The sequence below is a fragment of the Pseudopodoces humilis genome, chromosome 4 (assembly GCF_049639895.1).
Source record: "Pseudopodoces humilis isolate 2021_Gansu_Grassland_sample_001 chromosome 4, ASM4963989v1, whole genome shotgun sequence".
Taxonomy (NCBI): Eukaryota; Metazoa; Chordata; class Aves; order Passeriformes; family Paridae; genus Pseudopodoces; species Pseudopodoces humilis.
The window spans coordinates 34135062-34152421 of record NC_142203.1 but is presented as its reverse complement, the minus strand read 5'-3'; the positions used below and the strand labels follow the sequence as shown (position 1 = coordinate 34152421).

Below are 17360 nucleotides of genomic sequence, written 5' to 3'. Positions count from 1 at the left end.
TACACCAAAGGTACTTCTTCCAGTGAAAGTCTGACAGCATCACATGGAGACTGAACTCTTTAAAAAATGGGAAAGCACAGAACAGACAAAAATATAATAGGATGACTATAGGTAACACAATTCCTACAATTTGCTATTTCCAATTTATTATTTATGGTTATGGTTACAACTGACATTCAGTTTTTATAAAAATACCTTTTTGCATCTCAATTTTCTAGCTCTACCTGGTTTTATTTGTCTGTCTTTGGAGCTACTTACTTTTCCTAAGGCATAAAGCAAGTAACATGATAGGGTTATGAAAATTGTCTCACCTAAGTAATGTGCCCACAAGTTCATTACAATATCATGTATGTTTTCACAGGTTTTTCCTTAAAAAAAAAAAGGCAAATTTAAAGAAGTTTACTGAAATCAAATACATGTTGCTGTTTTCACAGATTTATTGATTCAATAGCACATTGTAAATGGAGTCCACTGTACACTTCTATTTTGGCAACAGTTATCCTGAATTATAGTTTAGCTGTAGTTTGTTTCGGTCAAATCAGTTGTGTAAAAACTGGAATGACCTCAATGTTTTAAAACACAGAATTCATCTCAAACCCTTTAGAATCTTGCAATGAGAAGGCACAGAATAGTTTAAGCATATATAAAAATTTTCAAAATCACTAAGGCACCATAACTCAAATTTCACAAAACTAAATGAAGATAAATAGACACTGATGTTAAGTGAAACCTGATAGTTCTTATGATGACTCATTCTGGAACAACTATAGAAACCTTATAAATAATTACTACCCTACACAGAGTGTCCCATGAACTGTATTTGTGTGTGCTGCTCTTTCTCACCGTAGATACATGATTAATCTTGTCCAGTTTGAGGTAACTGAAGTATCTTCAATAACACGTTATTGAAAACTACTTCCACAAGGCAATTCTAAGTTCTATTTTAAAATGCTTATAACAAAAAAGTAACAAATATGAGACACAAACTCCTGAAGCTAAAAGTACCATTTCTGTTGTATAGCCTTTTTTTCTAAAAAAACAGATGGCAACCAAACCAGCTGCATCTAGCTACAGATAACTTTATCACAAGGTGTCACAGGAAGACAATACTGTTACGCATGATATGTGCATATATGATATGCAACGGTAACCTCCAGAGAATTTAGAATTTTGGGACTTGAACAGGTATGACCAGACAAAGAATGTTATCTATGAGCCAGATAAAAGCACAGAGTACAGCAAAAGACAACAAGAACACCATTGTTGATTCCATAATGGACAAAAACAATTTGAACAAAAGCCAACAAAAATCCCATAATGAATTTAAACTCATTAAAGCAACAGAATGACAGAAACATGAGAAACGTGGGTCTCATGGAGATACCAATTCATGTGACCTCATTTTAGCACCATCAAAAAAAAAATAAATACATATATACATATATGTGTGTGTGTGTGTGTAATACATGTATAAGAATGTATGTATGAAAAGTTATCAGAAGAAACATCATGAAATTCATCTAGGATGAACCCCAAGCCAACCTCCAGCCCCTGGGATAGATCCACACGTAGCACTACCACAGACTTCACATTACATGGATAGATGGAAGGCGAGAAGATCTCCTAAAATGGTCCTGGTGGTCCTTGAGGGCAGTGGGTATACAACATAGAATCACAGAATCATACTTGTCTGTAATGTTTTACCAAGTTTTTTATCAGTTGTCCTGATCTCTAAACCCTAGTCCAAGTCCATTATTTACCTTTATTCTGTCCTTGCTTTAAGTTTTGAATTCTCATCCTTTTCTGTCATTGACTTGCAATATAAATATTGCCAAGATACTTATGTATTCTTAACTAGCATTCAATTTGGAGATTATATATATAAACTGAATACTTAAAATTTGAGACATTCACAACTAGTGGCTACATTTTTAAAAATTGATATAAATTACACTTTAAAGCCTACTTTTCAATTGCAACATCTACAAAACAACTGCAATTGCATGGTAACATGCAAAAATATTTGAAAGCAATTTGACAGAAGCACAAATACCCTAAATGCCTTTTTCCTGTTACCATGTTGCACAGCTGAAATTAGGGTGTAAATAAATACATTTTTTTACTAAGTTGCAGGTATCAAAATTCTAGATAAACAGCTATACATCTTTACATCTAGCAATCTTATCAAGGGTATAGGTTCTACAACCTTTCAAAGAGGAGGAAAAAGAAAGGGGAGATAGACTACAGAATATAGAGATGGTCTGGAAATTTGTGTTTGCAGTACATGAACTTCCACTTTCCTTCACCTAAACAGTTTCATGTTCACTCAAGAAAAGCATTCCACAATTATATCTTTAAAATCATAAATCCAAAATTATTAATACCTGAAGATTTGCACTTAGCAACTACAAACTAAGAAGTACAGACTTAGCACATGCATGTTCTTATTTCTTTTCTGTATGCAGCATTCTGGAAGTTTATCAGGTACAGAAAGCCTATGACTTCCAGCACAGGTAACTTAATTTATAAAATTTTAAAACCAAATTTGCATTTCAGATCCAACTGCTACAAGGTTATCATTGAAATGAAACTCAATATATGTCAATTAAAAACCTGTTTTCAAGACACATAGTATTAATGACACACTAAAAATACCCTTAATTTTTAAACTAACTTAAATTGAAAAACAATGTCATTCATTTCCCACAGGCAACTACGCAATGATTGACTAATATTATTAAGAAAGGAGACAGCTATTGGTAAATCCGACCTCCTCATCAGCACTGTAGCTATTTAATGTTCAGAATATCCACAATTGCACACAAGGCACACTCTGTAATCCTTAAGAAAAAAATACAATTCTTTCATCCTTAGATGCCTAAAACAATGCAGATTTTATGGCAACTATGACTATGTCACAAAAGACACCAATATGTAATGTGCCAATCCATCATGTTACATGTTTATGGTCTCTTTCTCATCATTTCTTCCTTCACTCAGTAGCTTCTATCCTTTACGTAAGAATGTTGAACTGATCTGTAACACTAACTAGAACTTGGAATTATTCCTCTCTCTCATGTACTTTTGGCTTCTATTACAGAAGAAACAGAAGCTCCACGGAAGGGCTAGAAAGCCTTAAAGGCTGACTGTTTAGGTCAGTAACGTAAGATGAATAATTAAAATCATAGAATGATTTGGGTTGGGAAGGACCTTAAAGATCATCTCATTCCAACCCTCCTGTCATGGGCAGCGACACCTTGCACTGTGCATACCCCTTGCATATGGGGCATCCACAGCTTCCCTGGGCCATCTGTTTCAGCACCTCACCACTTTATGAGTAAAGAATTTAGTCCTAATTTCTGATCTAAGCTTTTATTCAGTTTTTAAGGTATATCCCTTACCCTGTCACTCCAAGACCTTGCGAAAAATCCCACTCCAGCTTTTTTCTACGCCTACAGTCAGATGAGAAGAGACTTTCTCAATTATAGAATGTTAAAAGGGAAGACAAATGAGGGTGTTGTTCTGGCCACAATGATGACTCTCAGTCAGTTCTGGGAAATATATGCTTAATAAAGAATAGAGATAAGATACGGTACTCCATCCTAGCTGTCTAAACACTAAGATTTAGATCTGATTTCATACTGATTTAGATCAATGGCAGTGTTTTGATAGTAAATATAAAGTTTACATAATTAAGATTCTGAATTTATGCTATGTCGCAAAATCCATTGCCTATAGTCTTGTTACAAAATTATTTCTTTTTAAAGTAATAAAGAATGCATGGAGTTAGAGCCACTAAAGAGAAGACAACTAGAAGACAATGTCTGCATAAAAATAAAAAATTGTCCACCTAACTTATTCCACTTCCCTTGCATTAAAAAATCACTATAATAATTACAATTATATTAAAAGAACAGAGAAAATTTCCTTTACAGCTCTAAATGATCATCTACAGATAGAAGCTTTTTTTTTAAAAAAAAAAAATTCTTTCAGTGGTCTCACAGCATCTTGGTTTTCAGGTTTCATTTTTTTCATTTGTCCTTATGAGAGCTGCAGAATTAGTTTTTCATTTTTCTCAGTTCTCATTTTCATGTAGGCATATGTTCCAAGAAGCTGGAATTAATAAAAGGGCCATGTCTTCAGTTTGGTTCATTAAAAACACAATGATCAGAGCTGACTGTGTTTCCAGCACAGCTTCCACATGAATAAAAAAAAACTAACCACCATTACAAAAGGAAGCATTAACCAACTACCAAGGCTGCTAAACGTAAGCAAAAAACTAAAAAGTATCAAATGCTTGCATACTATGGACAAAGGTCTTCATTTTGCCCCCTGTACAATCCTGTATTAAATATACATTTTAGGCGGTTGCATGACTGCAACTCCATTGCTGGTGCATATAGCAACTGACAAATGAATAAAAATGCTTCCTGTCTCTTGCCTGAAATGTTCTGAAAAGCCTTACTTTATTTTCCTTCAAGAAATATGCTGGGGCAGTATGTTCAAGCAACCACAGATGACTAATATAGGCCAATAAAATAAACTACAATCAAAATGAAAAGCAAAGTACAATTATATTTGAGCAAGCCTGACACAGCCTTTACTTGCAGAATTCAAAGAACTGAAATAAAAATCCATTTATAAAACAGTCACCTAACCTGTAAATTTTGTCTATCATGTTGTCCTAACTAAGGCATGATGTTAACAACCATTTGCTTTTATTCATCAAGTACATGCTATATAAAATGGAACACAACCACTGACTTACTGTTAAAAAAAATAAAACTCACAAACCCAGCCATAACTCCTTTCCAGAATAAATACAAGAGCTTCTATATAGTGAGCCAGGATTTAAAAAACTTTATTCCATAAAACTTAAGCTAAAAATTCTTTACAATGAGCTGGTTTAGTGATATTTCAGATTACTTATTTCACAGCAATATTTGAGTAGTTATTAACACTGTCCAAGAAAGATTGTTTGTGGAGCTAAACATGACTAGTTATAGAAAAAGCAACACCTATGAAAACATATCACCTAAGGAAAAAATCCTTGCAATTAAAGACTCAGTGCTCATAAAGATGTTCCTTTAGAACATTTTGGTGTAATAGGAGTAACTTCAGCAATTCTTGTGGTAAGACTGAAAACCACTCTCTTGGAGTATGAATCAGAGAGCTGTACCTTTAGTTAGTGAAGCAGCTATTAAATCCATTTCTTTAGAGCAAGCCCGGATTTTATCCCATCAAAATATGAAATGGTATTTTATGGATGAGCACTAAGTATTCTACACCTAGTTGCATGCAGGAGGTTAAACAGGAAATAACAACTGTAATCTGCATTAGACAAAACACCTAGACTAGTACCAAGAAGACCAATACAAAGATCCAAGTTTAAATTGATTCATCCTTGCAAAAGACTTAAATAGTGCATACCAATGAGTTATCATCATTCAAACCCATGTGCTTTCATGGTAGCCACAGAAGGATATGGCACACTTCCAAAACACACCATGATTGTCCATAGAAAAATTTAATCTCTGCTAATCCTTACTGAAATATCTATCCACGACTCCATTATCTTGTTTTGTTTTTTTCTGACAGAGAGGCTGAACTGCTTCTATTATTCCTACTATTAAACATTATTTAATTCAAGGCAACACTCCATGAAACTCAGTTTCGCTCAAATCTGCAATTTGCCAAAATTACTAAATGTGGAAAGCAGTAATTCAAGAAAGGAAAATAAAATATATTTATAGGTATAGAACTACAGTTCAACAAATAAAGTTAGTCCTTCTATAAAATAAAGTTATGCTTAGGGTTTTTATATCTCTGTCTAGAATTGCATTAATCCAAACCAGACAGATTTAAGAGAAATAAGCAAGACTGCCACAACATTGTTTTAAAAAGTTGAAAATATATAAAAGTCATATTCTTCTATGACTCCTAACTGATTTTTTTTCTAAACTATGCAGTTTTTTGCTTTTAACTTCTAAACCTAAACCCTTTTTCCCTTTTCGAGGGGAAAAAATATCAATTTACCTTTTCATGCACAAAGAATCTAAAGCTCTGCTATCCTTAGGAAAGAAGGTACAGTAGCTGATTATTTTTCAAGAATTATTATTAAACTAAAAGAAGAAATATAAATTTGGATCACGGTTTTTTTTCCTTTTAAGTCAGACAGCTTGATTTTATGTGCTTAAGAACACAAATTATGATCAGAATGGAGCTTTGACATTAGCATCTTGAACAAAGTACCATCAGTCTGACTGGCCACTTTTAAACAAAGTCAGTTATATGAAATAAGCAAAGGATTTATTACCCAACATAAAGCAAAAAGGAAAGGAATTATTTCCTCCCATCATTTCCAATGCAAATGATTTCATATGGGAAGCAAAAAAAACCAAAAAAAACCTAAAGAGGCATCCAAGGAATGTGTTGTTATTATGCCTTCTTAGACAGGTTACTACAGAAAAAACAGGTAATCAGACAGAAAAAGGGAAACATGCTATAACTATGAGCCAGAAGCTGGAAAACTAAGCTTTTTATATGCCTAATTGCATCCATTTTACTCTATAAACCCTCTTCCACTTAAAACTCACTCACTACCCTCATGTGTTTCTAAAATATTTGAGGTGAGGTCCACTGATGTCACAAAGGAACAAAAAAGACTGGCAATCTCTTATTTAGACACAAAATTACCTACGCAATTTCCTGTCTCCTAACTTACAAGATTGTCAATTCTCAGAAAGTTTCAAAAGTTGTGCAAATTAGAAGAGTTTCACACAAAGCTTGCAACAGAAACATATACAGACAGCTTCATGTTTAAGAGTATTTTTCAAAAGAAAATTGAGTAAGAACATAAATATTAAGAGAATATGAGTCCCTTATGATGTCCCTTTTATCTCCTGTCTCTCACTTCCAGAGGAAAACCAAAGTACTTCATACATACCTTGAAGCACAGTTACATCTGAGTTTTCAAGGCTATAATCCAATTTCCAGGCTAATCAGACAAAAACAAATAAATCCAACCAACTAGCCAACCAACCAAAACCAACAAAAATCCAAACAAGCCAAAAAAAAAAAAAAAAAAAAAAGAAAAAAAAAAAAGAAAAAAAAAAGAGTACTCCAAATTGTAGGCACATCTGCTGAAGCACAGTTTAATGTTTTATATAAAAGATGGCATTACTGCAATGGCTGTAGCCATCACCTGGGCACTTCTACCACCCAGCATCCCCTGAATCCCAGAGGGACATAGAAGGACATTTACTTTGTACTGAAGCATAAAAAGTTGTCCCCAGATGAATTAAATCATAGGCAGAAATATCTGTCTTTTCCTTAACTTGCTGCTATCTAAATAAGCTTGCCCTGACTTGACCCAGTTAAACTTCTGACATCCAATGAGAACTTAAGGTAGCACAGCTGAGATCATAAAACAAGCATATGCAATTGTTGGAAGATAATCACACAGAAACTAAATCACTTCACAAGTCAGTTTTGGGCACATTTCTACATTTTTGGATGCAAAACTCATTCAGAAAATAATTCTGAGTGAAGTACTGGTAGACCCAAGAAAAACATTCAACAGCACAGGCTTCCAAAAAAATTTTATTTCTATTCACTTACGTGCAGATGTATGTATTATTAGCAGCTAATGTTAGGAGATTGATTTCTCATTCTAAATCAACTGTTCTAAAATTAACACTAGAAATATTTTTCATTCTTTTACTACCAAATAATACTTATTGCTTATTTATGATGGCATATGAGAAGCAATAAAAATAAACAAGAAGAACAGATTGTCCAGGCAATGACATGTTAACAACAAAAGTTTAACTGAATAATGCACTGCAGATGCACATCTGATCTTAAAACTAATATAGATGTTTTGGGCTGTTGGTTTATAAAAATTTGACCAACTACCGTCTGGATCTGCAATATAACACAGATGCTTATGCACATGCTCAGTGTACTTCACACTATTTCCACCACACTGTTGATTCTGCAAGGAGAAACCAACCAGCCCTCCTGCTGTATCCCAAAATCACCTGAGAGATCTGAATAAACCAAGGAAAGACACACATAACCCGCAGAAAAACTCTGCAAACACCTCATTCTGCCACAAATCCAAACTGCTTTGTCTCACTTCTTTCTACTGAGGTAGCTCTCCTCATCACATAGCAAAGAAGCATGTATGTTCACCATTTGAGTACTACTTCTAGATGACCATTGGTTTTCACAGATTCCCCTTGAATATGCCCACCTTCCATCAATCCCCCAGCTCGCACACCTAATGCTTTCTCTTGTTTTTTCCCCCACATCTCCCAGCTCCTCCTATTTTTATCTTATTTAGCATGGAGATCATGGATGCTAGTCATTTTTCCCCTGTCACAATCCATCATTAGCAACCAAAATAATCTCCACTCCTGCAAGAAAACATTTTACAAAGACAAAGAACAGTCCTTTTAACATAATATTACAAGGGTTGCAACATGGAGAACATTTGGTTCTTTTAAAAATCCTGGTTCATTTGCTAGTGAAGAAACAATTGGCAGATACATGCGGTATAGGAGCCAGGGATACATGTTCTGAAGAAAATGTTGGTTTCACTAATGTTAGCAGTAGTAGCTGGAAGACACTCAGTGCTCTGCCTTTTCTTTTGAAAGCTACTAAATGTTTTTTAAAGACCAAAATGCTACTAATTTACTAATTTAATTAATGGATTTACCCAGATTTTCTGATTTACCATCTCACTTCTCTATCTTGAAAAATATCCTTGATATTTCTATATGTTAATTACAATAGGCAAAGATCCCAAGTGATGCACAGCAATCTCTTTTTTTTTTAATAATAAAGCCACTCTAGAGATAGTGTATTTCTCATTTCTAATTATCACTCAGAAATATGTTTCAAAGGAAGTATTTCTACTGAAACCCAGCACTTTAGGAAGAAAGCAGGCGATTACAAGCAGGATTGGAATAACAAATCAAACTTGTCTCAGGATACAGCACCTGCATGAGTGTAGGATAGCTCTTAGAAGAAAGGAATCATTACCATATGGTCTGAGGCATGGTGTCCCGAAATCTCACATACTATGCAACAGCGTTTAATATTAAAGGAAACAGAGATCATTACAGTTCAAAGGTAGTCTTGGCCTAAGTCAAACCTGATTTTCTAAACCTTTCAGTTTTATATTAACAATACTGTTCCTATGTTTAGAAGACTTATCCTTCTTATGAATTAGGAAGACTTCTCAGATACACAAAACAAAAATCTAACCAGAAAACGTTTCATCCAGAAAGATAAAGAAGGATAGAAACAGACTGCAGCACCAGAACCCAGGAGGGAAAACAGAAACAAAGAGGGTTTATTCCTTTATCGTTAAGCAGATCTTTGTTGGTTTATGGCACTTAATGACAGTAATAAAACTTTTATAGGGATGTCATCTCCAGTACTCCTTTTCTTTATTAAAAGGAAAGAAAACAAAACAAACCCCACCCCACAACCTAGATTTAATAGTTCTGTTTGTAATTAACTCCCTGTTCAGCAAGTTTGTTACTAGCGTTACTAGTGTTTTGCTTGTACATATATGCTAGTTATTTCAGCTGGCCACAGTCACTTCTTCCATTTTAATTTTCTTGGGTTTCTCTACTGTGTGCTTCATTAGATTGCCAACATGATATTTTAATAAAGAGATTAAAATATAACAGAGAGAATACAAACACAGCAGCTAAGCTTTCGCTGGAGGCAAAAATGTGGCAGACGCGCCTCTGCCTAAGCATGCCACAGTAACTTCACGTAAACAGCTTGTTTTGTCCTGTTGGAAACCAGACTTCCTACAGGACTGGCTGCCCTCCTCTTTCTCACCTTCTGTTTTCATGTAAATGAAGGAGGAACAACCTAGGTGTGTTTCAATGCAGACTTGTTCATCAAGGAGCACTACCACATCTCAGTGATTCTTATGAGGAGATAGCACTAATTTTTTGTCCAATGCTTTATTTTCCCAGGGACATTTGTTTTTTGGTTGGGTTTTGGTTTTTTTTCTCCCAAGGAAAAAAGTCTCAAAACACTTTTATAACAGAGCAAAGCTGCTTTCAGTTCTAACATTTCCACCTCGCCCACCAGTTTATACTGATTACAAATTTTATATTGCCCATTTAAACATGTTTAAAACACAAATAAAGCACACTTTAAAGACAACATAGCAAATCTTGTTGAACCTGGGAATTCTCAGTATGGGATACTCATGGAGTACCCTCATTCTCACATTTATTTCTGTCCCTTTCCATAAAGTTTCCTTTCTCTAACAAACTCATAATGAAACAGTTGGCAGACTGCTTCTACGTATTCTCCCTTCATTTAAGGATCCCAGGAAGGAGGGTGAATAGGAAAGAGTGTGTACATAATTTTATCCTGGCAGCCTGTAAGGATAATCCTTATCAATTTTATAATCCTCCTGCAATATCAAGCTTTAGCATGTACGTATCATACAGACCATAAAGACTGTTAGCATTCTCTTTTCTTTACCTTTTTATAAAAAATTGTCGGTGATCTCTGTTTTCTAATGCTTACCACCAGCATAAAAGAAGCTGTAATTGTCTCAAATTTCTTTTGGAAACATCTGGTGTGTAAGTTACTCAATATGGATGTGTAACTACAAGGGTCACCGAGGTGGGGAGGAAGGGGCACTATATTTGGTTGACAAAAGGCTGGGTATTTAACCCGTTTCAGCTTGCATGTTGGAGCTGTATGATTCAGGATGTGTAGTGGGGTAGTTGCATTTGAGCCTGATAGAAGCAAGAAGTCCATTTAAGCCTCAGAGCCTTACAGCAGGAGCTTACATCCTGTAATAGTACAGCCTCCCAGGGTGATGTATGAAGCCCAAATGTATGAGTTGCTCTGACCACCTGTTCCCAGAAGCTGACAAAAGCAGGGATACTCACAAAAGCAAGATTTTAGCTTGCATGTTCACTGCACAGCAAAGAGACTCATTGCTCACACCACATGCAAATAGCCTATTTACCCTCAATCTATCGGAGCCTATGCCAGGAAATGAGTTCCAGCAGGTTAGTATTTTGGTTGCACACTGAAAGCTGTGCAACCAAAAGGAAGAAGTTCAGTACAGCTCTACAAAACTGTTTGAGTTGCCCAAAAATTCAAGTATACTTGCCATATCAGGCACTACTCTCATTGCAGGAATCACAAGGAAATGTAACTAAAAACTATATTCACTGGGATTTTCCCACATAAAAATGTTGGAACACTGCGGTGAAAAACCCCATGTAGGAAGGAAGATGTCAAAACACAGATTCTGCCTTTTCTTAGGCTGAATCCTACCCGCAAAAGTGATTGTGTGCAGAGTTTTAGGAAGATATAAACTTCTCAATGGATTTTACTACTATTGCTCATTCCAATTTTATTGTGCTTGCTCTGAGACAAGCTACCAAGTTAGGTCTTCAATGGAGGGGTACCAAATAATAATTCCAGTGTTCTAGACGTTCTAGTGTCCTGAATGTAAGGGACACGGGAAATTAGAATAACTTAAGAAACCTAAAATATTTTTAATTGATCATGTGTCATTCAATTACTAGTAGTTAATAATAATAATCTTCAAAACTAATCTTCACAAACTTTGTGTCAGAAGTAAAAAAAGCCTGCATTTCCTGTAGAGTTGCTTCAGGGTTTTTTTTAAATCTTACTGAAGTGTTATACAACACTTCCATGAGCCAGTAAAGGCACATACATTTTTCACATCCTTATTTACTAGTCTTATTGTAAAAGTAGGACATTACAATCAGAAATGCTCATTGAAATGTTGTTCTCCAACATTTCTGCATGGCACAAAACAACTCATCCATTCTTTTGCTGATGCTGGCAGCATTGCTTTGGATAGTGCTATTTAGGTGAAGTACTGGTCTATAAACAATTGATCAGACATTTAAATATCTGCTTGTTACTGGCAATGAGGCCTAATAAAAGCACCACAAGCTTCCACAGAGAGAGCTCTTCCCTGGACTGGAGATATGCTAAGACTTGCTCCAATTCAAGCCACTGTGAAAATGCACATTACTTATAAATGCAAATAATATTTTTTACACAGATTCATCAGAACTATAAATATGCTATTTCTAGATTCACTTCCTTAAGATCCAGTGAAAATCAGATGAATTTTAAAACTTCTCTCCAGAAAAGTAATGCAAATGTCAATGTTGTCTTCTTAGGTAGAGCTCCAGAGATGTTCTGTTAGACAACCTGCAAGAAGCTGAGATGAACAGCATAGCAGCAAGCAGCTGCATTACTGTCCATTCTCTCCATATACATTTGCTCCTGTTTGCACTTCCTGAAAGTCTAAACATACTCCATTGCTTTAGAAATAAAAAGCCATTCAGATACTTTGTCAGCCTAAACAGAAATAGCTGCTCCGTATTTACTGCAGACTGCTTCAGTCAAAAGAAGAAACATTGAGGCAATCCCTGCCTGTCAGTACACAGCCACAGAGTACTACCTAAGGAATTCATTACTAAGAAATAATTGTAGTAACACCTCTCTTTTTGAAATGAAATGAGTATGGGATAAAGCACATATTTGTTATGTTTACAGCACACTGTGGAAAAAGCAGTGAGACTACTTCAACTTTCATTCTAGCAGTAGATAAAGAACCAGCAGTCCTATTTCTTCATATTAAGTCCACAGTAAATTTCTCCTACAGCATTCTATAAAAAATTACCGTGTATATATATACATATATATATTACCAGCCACAAATAAAACTGTTCAATAACTTTTGACATGATTTCTTTCTTATTTCAAATATTATGTGGGAACACAAGCAAACAGAAGAAACAATCGTTTAAATAATTAATGGCCCAGCTCTGCAATTCATCACTTTCAGATGAACAATCTCACTGGCATCAGCAGGACTGTTTACATCCTGGTATTTGGCTAACCATGAACAAGAAGTAGGGAGTCAGCATACAGATGGGAGAATCCTTGGAAACCTCTCCTCATTCATCTTCCCAGAGCACCAATGCAGAATCCCAAAACGTACTCGGAGTAAATCCCACTGAGATCCAAAGAGATGTAAGCATCCACAAGTGTTTTCACCAAGGAGTTGGAGAGGACTGTCACCACTGATCATGTGAGCTATGAGATTGCACCAAGGTCACCACGATGAAGTTGCTAGATAGTCCATGCATATCTTCAATCTTTAGATACATTAGAATATAACCATTGAATTATATTTAATGTGTCAAGATTAAGTGGCTGAATGAAGACACTTCTGAATGCTTGCAGTCAGAATTTGGTTAATAATTTTCTAGCAGTACAGCTTTCATTTCTCACTTGTATTTTGGCATGATATGTTAGAAGCCCCTTTATTATTACCCCTCCATACTGGTTCTTGATAAGCACCTTGAGAAAAAACATACTACTGAAGCTCTCAAGACCTGTGAAATGATATGGGGAAGCTTTAGCATTGTCCTGTATGTTAGGTGTTTTACACAAATGCAACCAGTGAAATATTCAAAATCTAAATTTCAGCTTCAGAGGGATAAGATCCCTAACATCTTCAGCAATTGTTCTTTCAGTGTACAGAACTTGATAACTACACAGACTTTTTTTTTTTTCCCTATTTCCTGAATATCACTGGCACATGAGGTCTCTGTGTGCTTTGAGAAACTGAAACCGATACCAGCATCCTATGAGGATGATACAACAATTTCACTTAAGGCCTCTCTTTAATTTATTGAAGATGCAGTACCTTTTGACAAAACTAGTCCCACAGCAACAGCCATACCGCACTGCCAGGTATAACCTTTCCCTGTAGGTGATGGCCAAACTACTCTCCTTCACCCCTTCTCCTGTGTGGCATAATCACTGCTACCTGTCAGACTATACCTTATTTCCTTGGTCAGTAAAAAGACTCACTAAAAGGCTATTTCTGAAGAGCATGTAATGAATGGTATAATCTAATCTGCATGTTGGCCCACATTTGACTTTCCAAAGCGTATGCAGCTTACTAAACCTAACCCAGCGTCTGCAAAGCTTGGAAATGAGAGCATATCTAAGACATTTGTATTTTCTCTGAAATGTCTTTATATTTAAAATGAAAAAATAAACTCTAATTCCGGCAACTACCATAAAATATTTGTGGGGACAAGTTTCAATGTTAGTTTACATATTAAAAAAGAGAATGTAGTTTGAAATACGGCTTGGCTCTATTTGCAGGCTCAGGCCTAGATGAAACAGGATGGAATATCCAATGCATGTTAGGATTTTTTTTTTTTTCCAATACTCTTGGAAACTCAGCAACTTACGTAATATGAGCAATGACTGAATAAAGCATGAAAAATAGTTTAGGATTTGTTATGACAACTTTGACATAATAGCACTGTGCCATTTTTTTTAACTATGCCTAACACAGCAACACTCTCGGGAAGAACAGCTGCTTAACTATTTCACCACAAACAAGACAGTGCAGTTGAGGATCATGACAACATCAGTTGCCAATTTTATTAGAGATACACAGAATACTTTATGTGTCAGCTGCAGTTTTCTAGATGGGGAACATGATCTCAGCACATGCATGCTTAGATGGCCAAAGGCTTTGGAGTAAGGAGGTCTTCCTAGTAAAGTCTAACAGAATCAAAAATTGCTAATGGGGTTCTTATGAAACTGGGATCTATCCAATAACTGAATTTCAATTTATATCATAAATCAAAGGTGTTACAGACGTGTAATGATGTATGTGCATGGGAGTAGACATAATAAAAAGGTGATCATTATTTCCACCAATTTCTTTAAAAATATTTTCTAACCTAATTTTACCCAAACACAATGTAGAAGGAAGTAAAACCCTCAAATTAAGAAGGAGTGCAGAAGTCAAATGCTTTTCCTTAGCACAAAACTCTTCTACCCAATTGTGTTCAAACCACCATCAATTGACTTTCAATATCTTTCTCCACAATTCTACTACCATGCTTCGGAAAATATTACAAACTATCAATACTTAGATGCCAGCCACTTAGAGCTGTGTGAAACTTGGCATTTTCACTTTGCAGGAGTGCAGGCAAATATTTTATTTGGTGTCAATCCACCATTTTCAGTCTGTGCTGATTTTTAAATAAGTTTAAATAGGCAAATGAATAAGCAGTCAAAATTTCCACATTTTACCTGGTTTCACTTCATGGCCACACAAATAAAAAGGCTTATCTTCATGAACCAACAATGGAACAAGTTAGATGTTCAAATTCAGAAATACAAGAAAATATCTATCATGTGGTTATGGTGATTTACACCCAAATGTCAGGATCATGGAGGATGTTAACCCTCTCTAGCACCATTACTCTGTGTATTTTAATTCTGTAAAGTGCTGCAAGCATGTGCATTTATGATGCTATAGAAAGGCCCCAAATGAGAATAATAGTAGCAATAATTGGGGTTTTTATAGATCCTGCCAGCACTCTATACCATCACAGGTAAACTTTTTTTCTTTCTACACTTTCCATCCACCTGCAAGTACCTTAGGATTGCAGCTCCTTGGATCATCACTGCTCCTGTCAGTGTATCAAATTCTGCTCTTTATCTGGCAAAAATCATGAGTGATTTGCAACAGAAATAATAGCAGGGGGAGCTTGTTTTAAAAAACAGAAGCCTACCAAAGAAGTAGTAATAATTGAAAAGGTCTGACTGTATTAAGATTTCTGCTGAGAACATGCTCATTGCATTCATCTATGGAGGAGTTAAAAGGAAAGAAGCCCCAAATTCAAATAACAATAGGTACCACATGTGGAAAGCTGTGAGGTAGAGAAAAAAGGCCAAAGAGATGAAAGCAAAGAAATAATGAAAAGGAGAAATGAGACACTGGTAAAATACTGGTAGAAACAGAAAAGACAGAACAGTTTGAAAACTGAGATGTAGAAGGAAGATAATACAAATAATGGAAATAACTTTAGAATACAGGATGAGAATGAAGAACAAATGGATTACAGGTGGACTGAAGGAGAGATGATGAGACAGAGAAAAGAAAGGAGAGGGAGCATGGAGGTATCTAATTACAGAATTCATTGGAGGCAAGATAAAATTACAGATGGAGATGAGAAAAGTTTAAGAAAGGATGGTATGAGAAGACGGAAATCCACAGAGATGTATGTATCTGGAAATGGGATAAATAAAATCACTATTGTACAGGCTAAAGGCAGAATTAGGATTTGAGAAATTTTATGAGAAGAGTATGAATATGAAAATAGATAAAAAACAAGGTTATGTACAGAGGTAGGACACAAGCTGCTATGAAAGAAAGAAGACCTTAGGAAAGGAATGGGAATGAAAAGCAATAGGTGAAGCAGGGACTTGGATGGAGAGCTAGGTGCTAGCCCAGGTGCATGCAAGGTCATCTTACCAGTCCACCACAGGTACTGAAGGAGGCGAAGGAGCCCGGGTAGCGGAGGACAGCACCACTGTAGTAACAAGCTCTCTCAGGTTGCGACTGTGCGGCACTGGGTGGACTTTTGCCCTCACCCCCGAGCCGCTCTTCCACAGCAAAGCCAGGAGCCAGGAAGCGGCTGTCCCTCTTGAGCAACAGGTAGAGTTCCCGAGCAAAAGCTGGGATCCTCAACAGCACTTCATCTGCATCCTCCACTGGAGGTGGTGGTGGGGGGGATGGTGGTGTTGGCAACTGAGAGGCAGCACCAGACCCCTGGGGCAGGGGGGACCAGTGGTAAAACTCCTGAGACTCATACTCATCCTCAGTGTCCTCTTCCTCTGCTGCCTCCCCTACAGCCTGTGCCTGGCCATCCACCGAGGAGGAGACTGAGCGCACCTCTCGGGAACTGCCAGCCACTGGGCTAGGTGTGACTGGGGCACTGAAAGTGCTGCTTCGGTTCCCACTACTGGGGTCGACGCTGCAACCCCCACCACCACCACTGCCACCTGTCGGCTCCTGCTGGCCCGGGCTCCATAGGGCAGGGAAGACGATCTCCCATTCTTCAGTTTCTTCTGAAGCATGGAGACCTGCGGGAAATCCGGCAGATGCTTTAAATGAGTGGAGCACTGAGAGGCATCCAGTGCATGCCAAAAACCTACCCTTTACCCAACACAAGACGGTCCTTCTTAGTCCTAGACCAACAAGCATGCCACAAAAAAATACTGTGGGGTTCATCTGTCCCTTTCATCTTGTCCTTACACACAATAGGGAGGCCAGCTGCTAGATGAGTCTGTGCTTGTTGATGTGTCTGGAACACACCAAGGTCCTGCATAACACTAAGAAAAAGTACTCCAAGCTGGCAGAAGTTGTGCTCGTACCAGTAGCTGGAGATGTTCTTCCTTTTGATCACCAGCTCCAAGCAAGGGAAGTTGCAAAAACCCTT

The 17360-nt window shown here is 36.7% G+C and overlaps 1 protein-coding gene across 1 annotated transcript in view; it reads right to left on the bottom strand.

Annotated features, from left to right (window-relative positions):
• The window catches only part of ADAMTS19 (ADAM metallopeptidase with thrombospondin type 1 motif 19), a 140702-nt gene that overhangs the window by 122638 nt on the left and 704 nt on the right, over nucleotides 1-17360 (bottom strand). The window contains exon 2 of the mRNA XM_005530041.3: nucleotides 16394-17004. Coding sequence (XP_005530098.1) covers nucleotides 16394-17004 — 611 coding nt within the window. The remainder of the gene's footprint in view (nucleotides 1-16393; nucleotides 17005-17360) is intronic.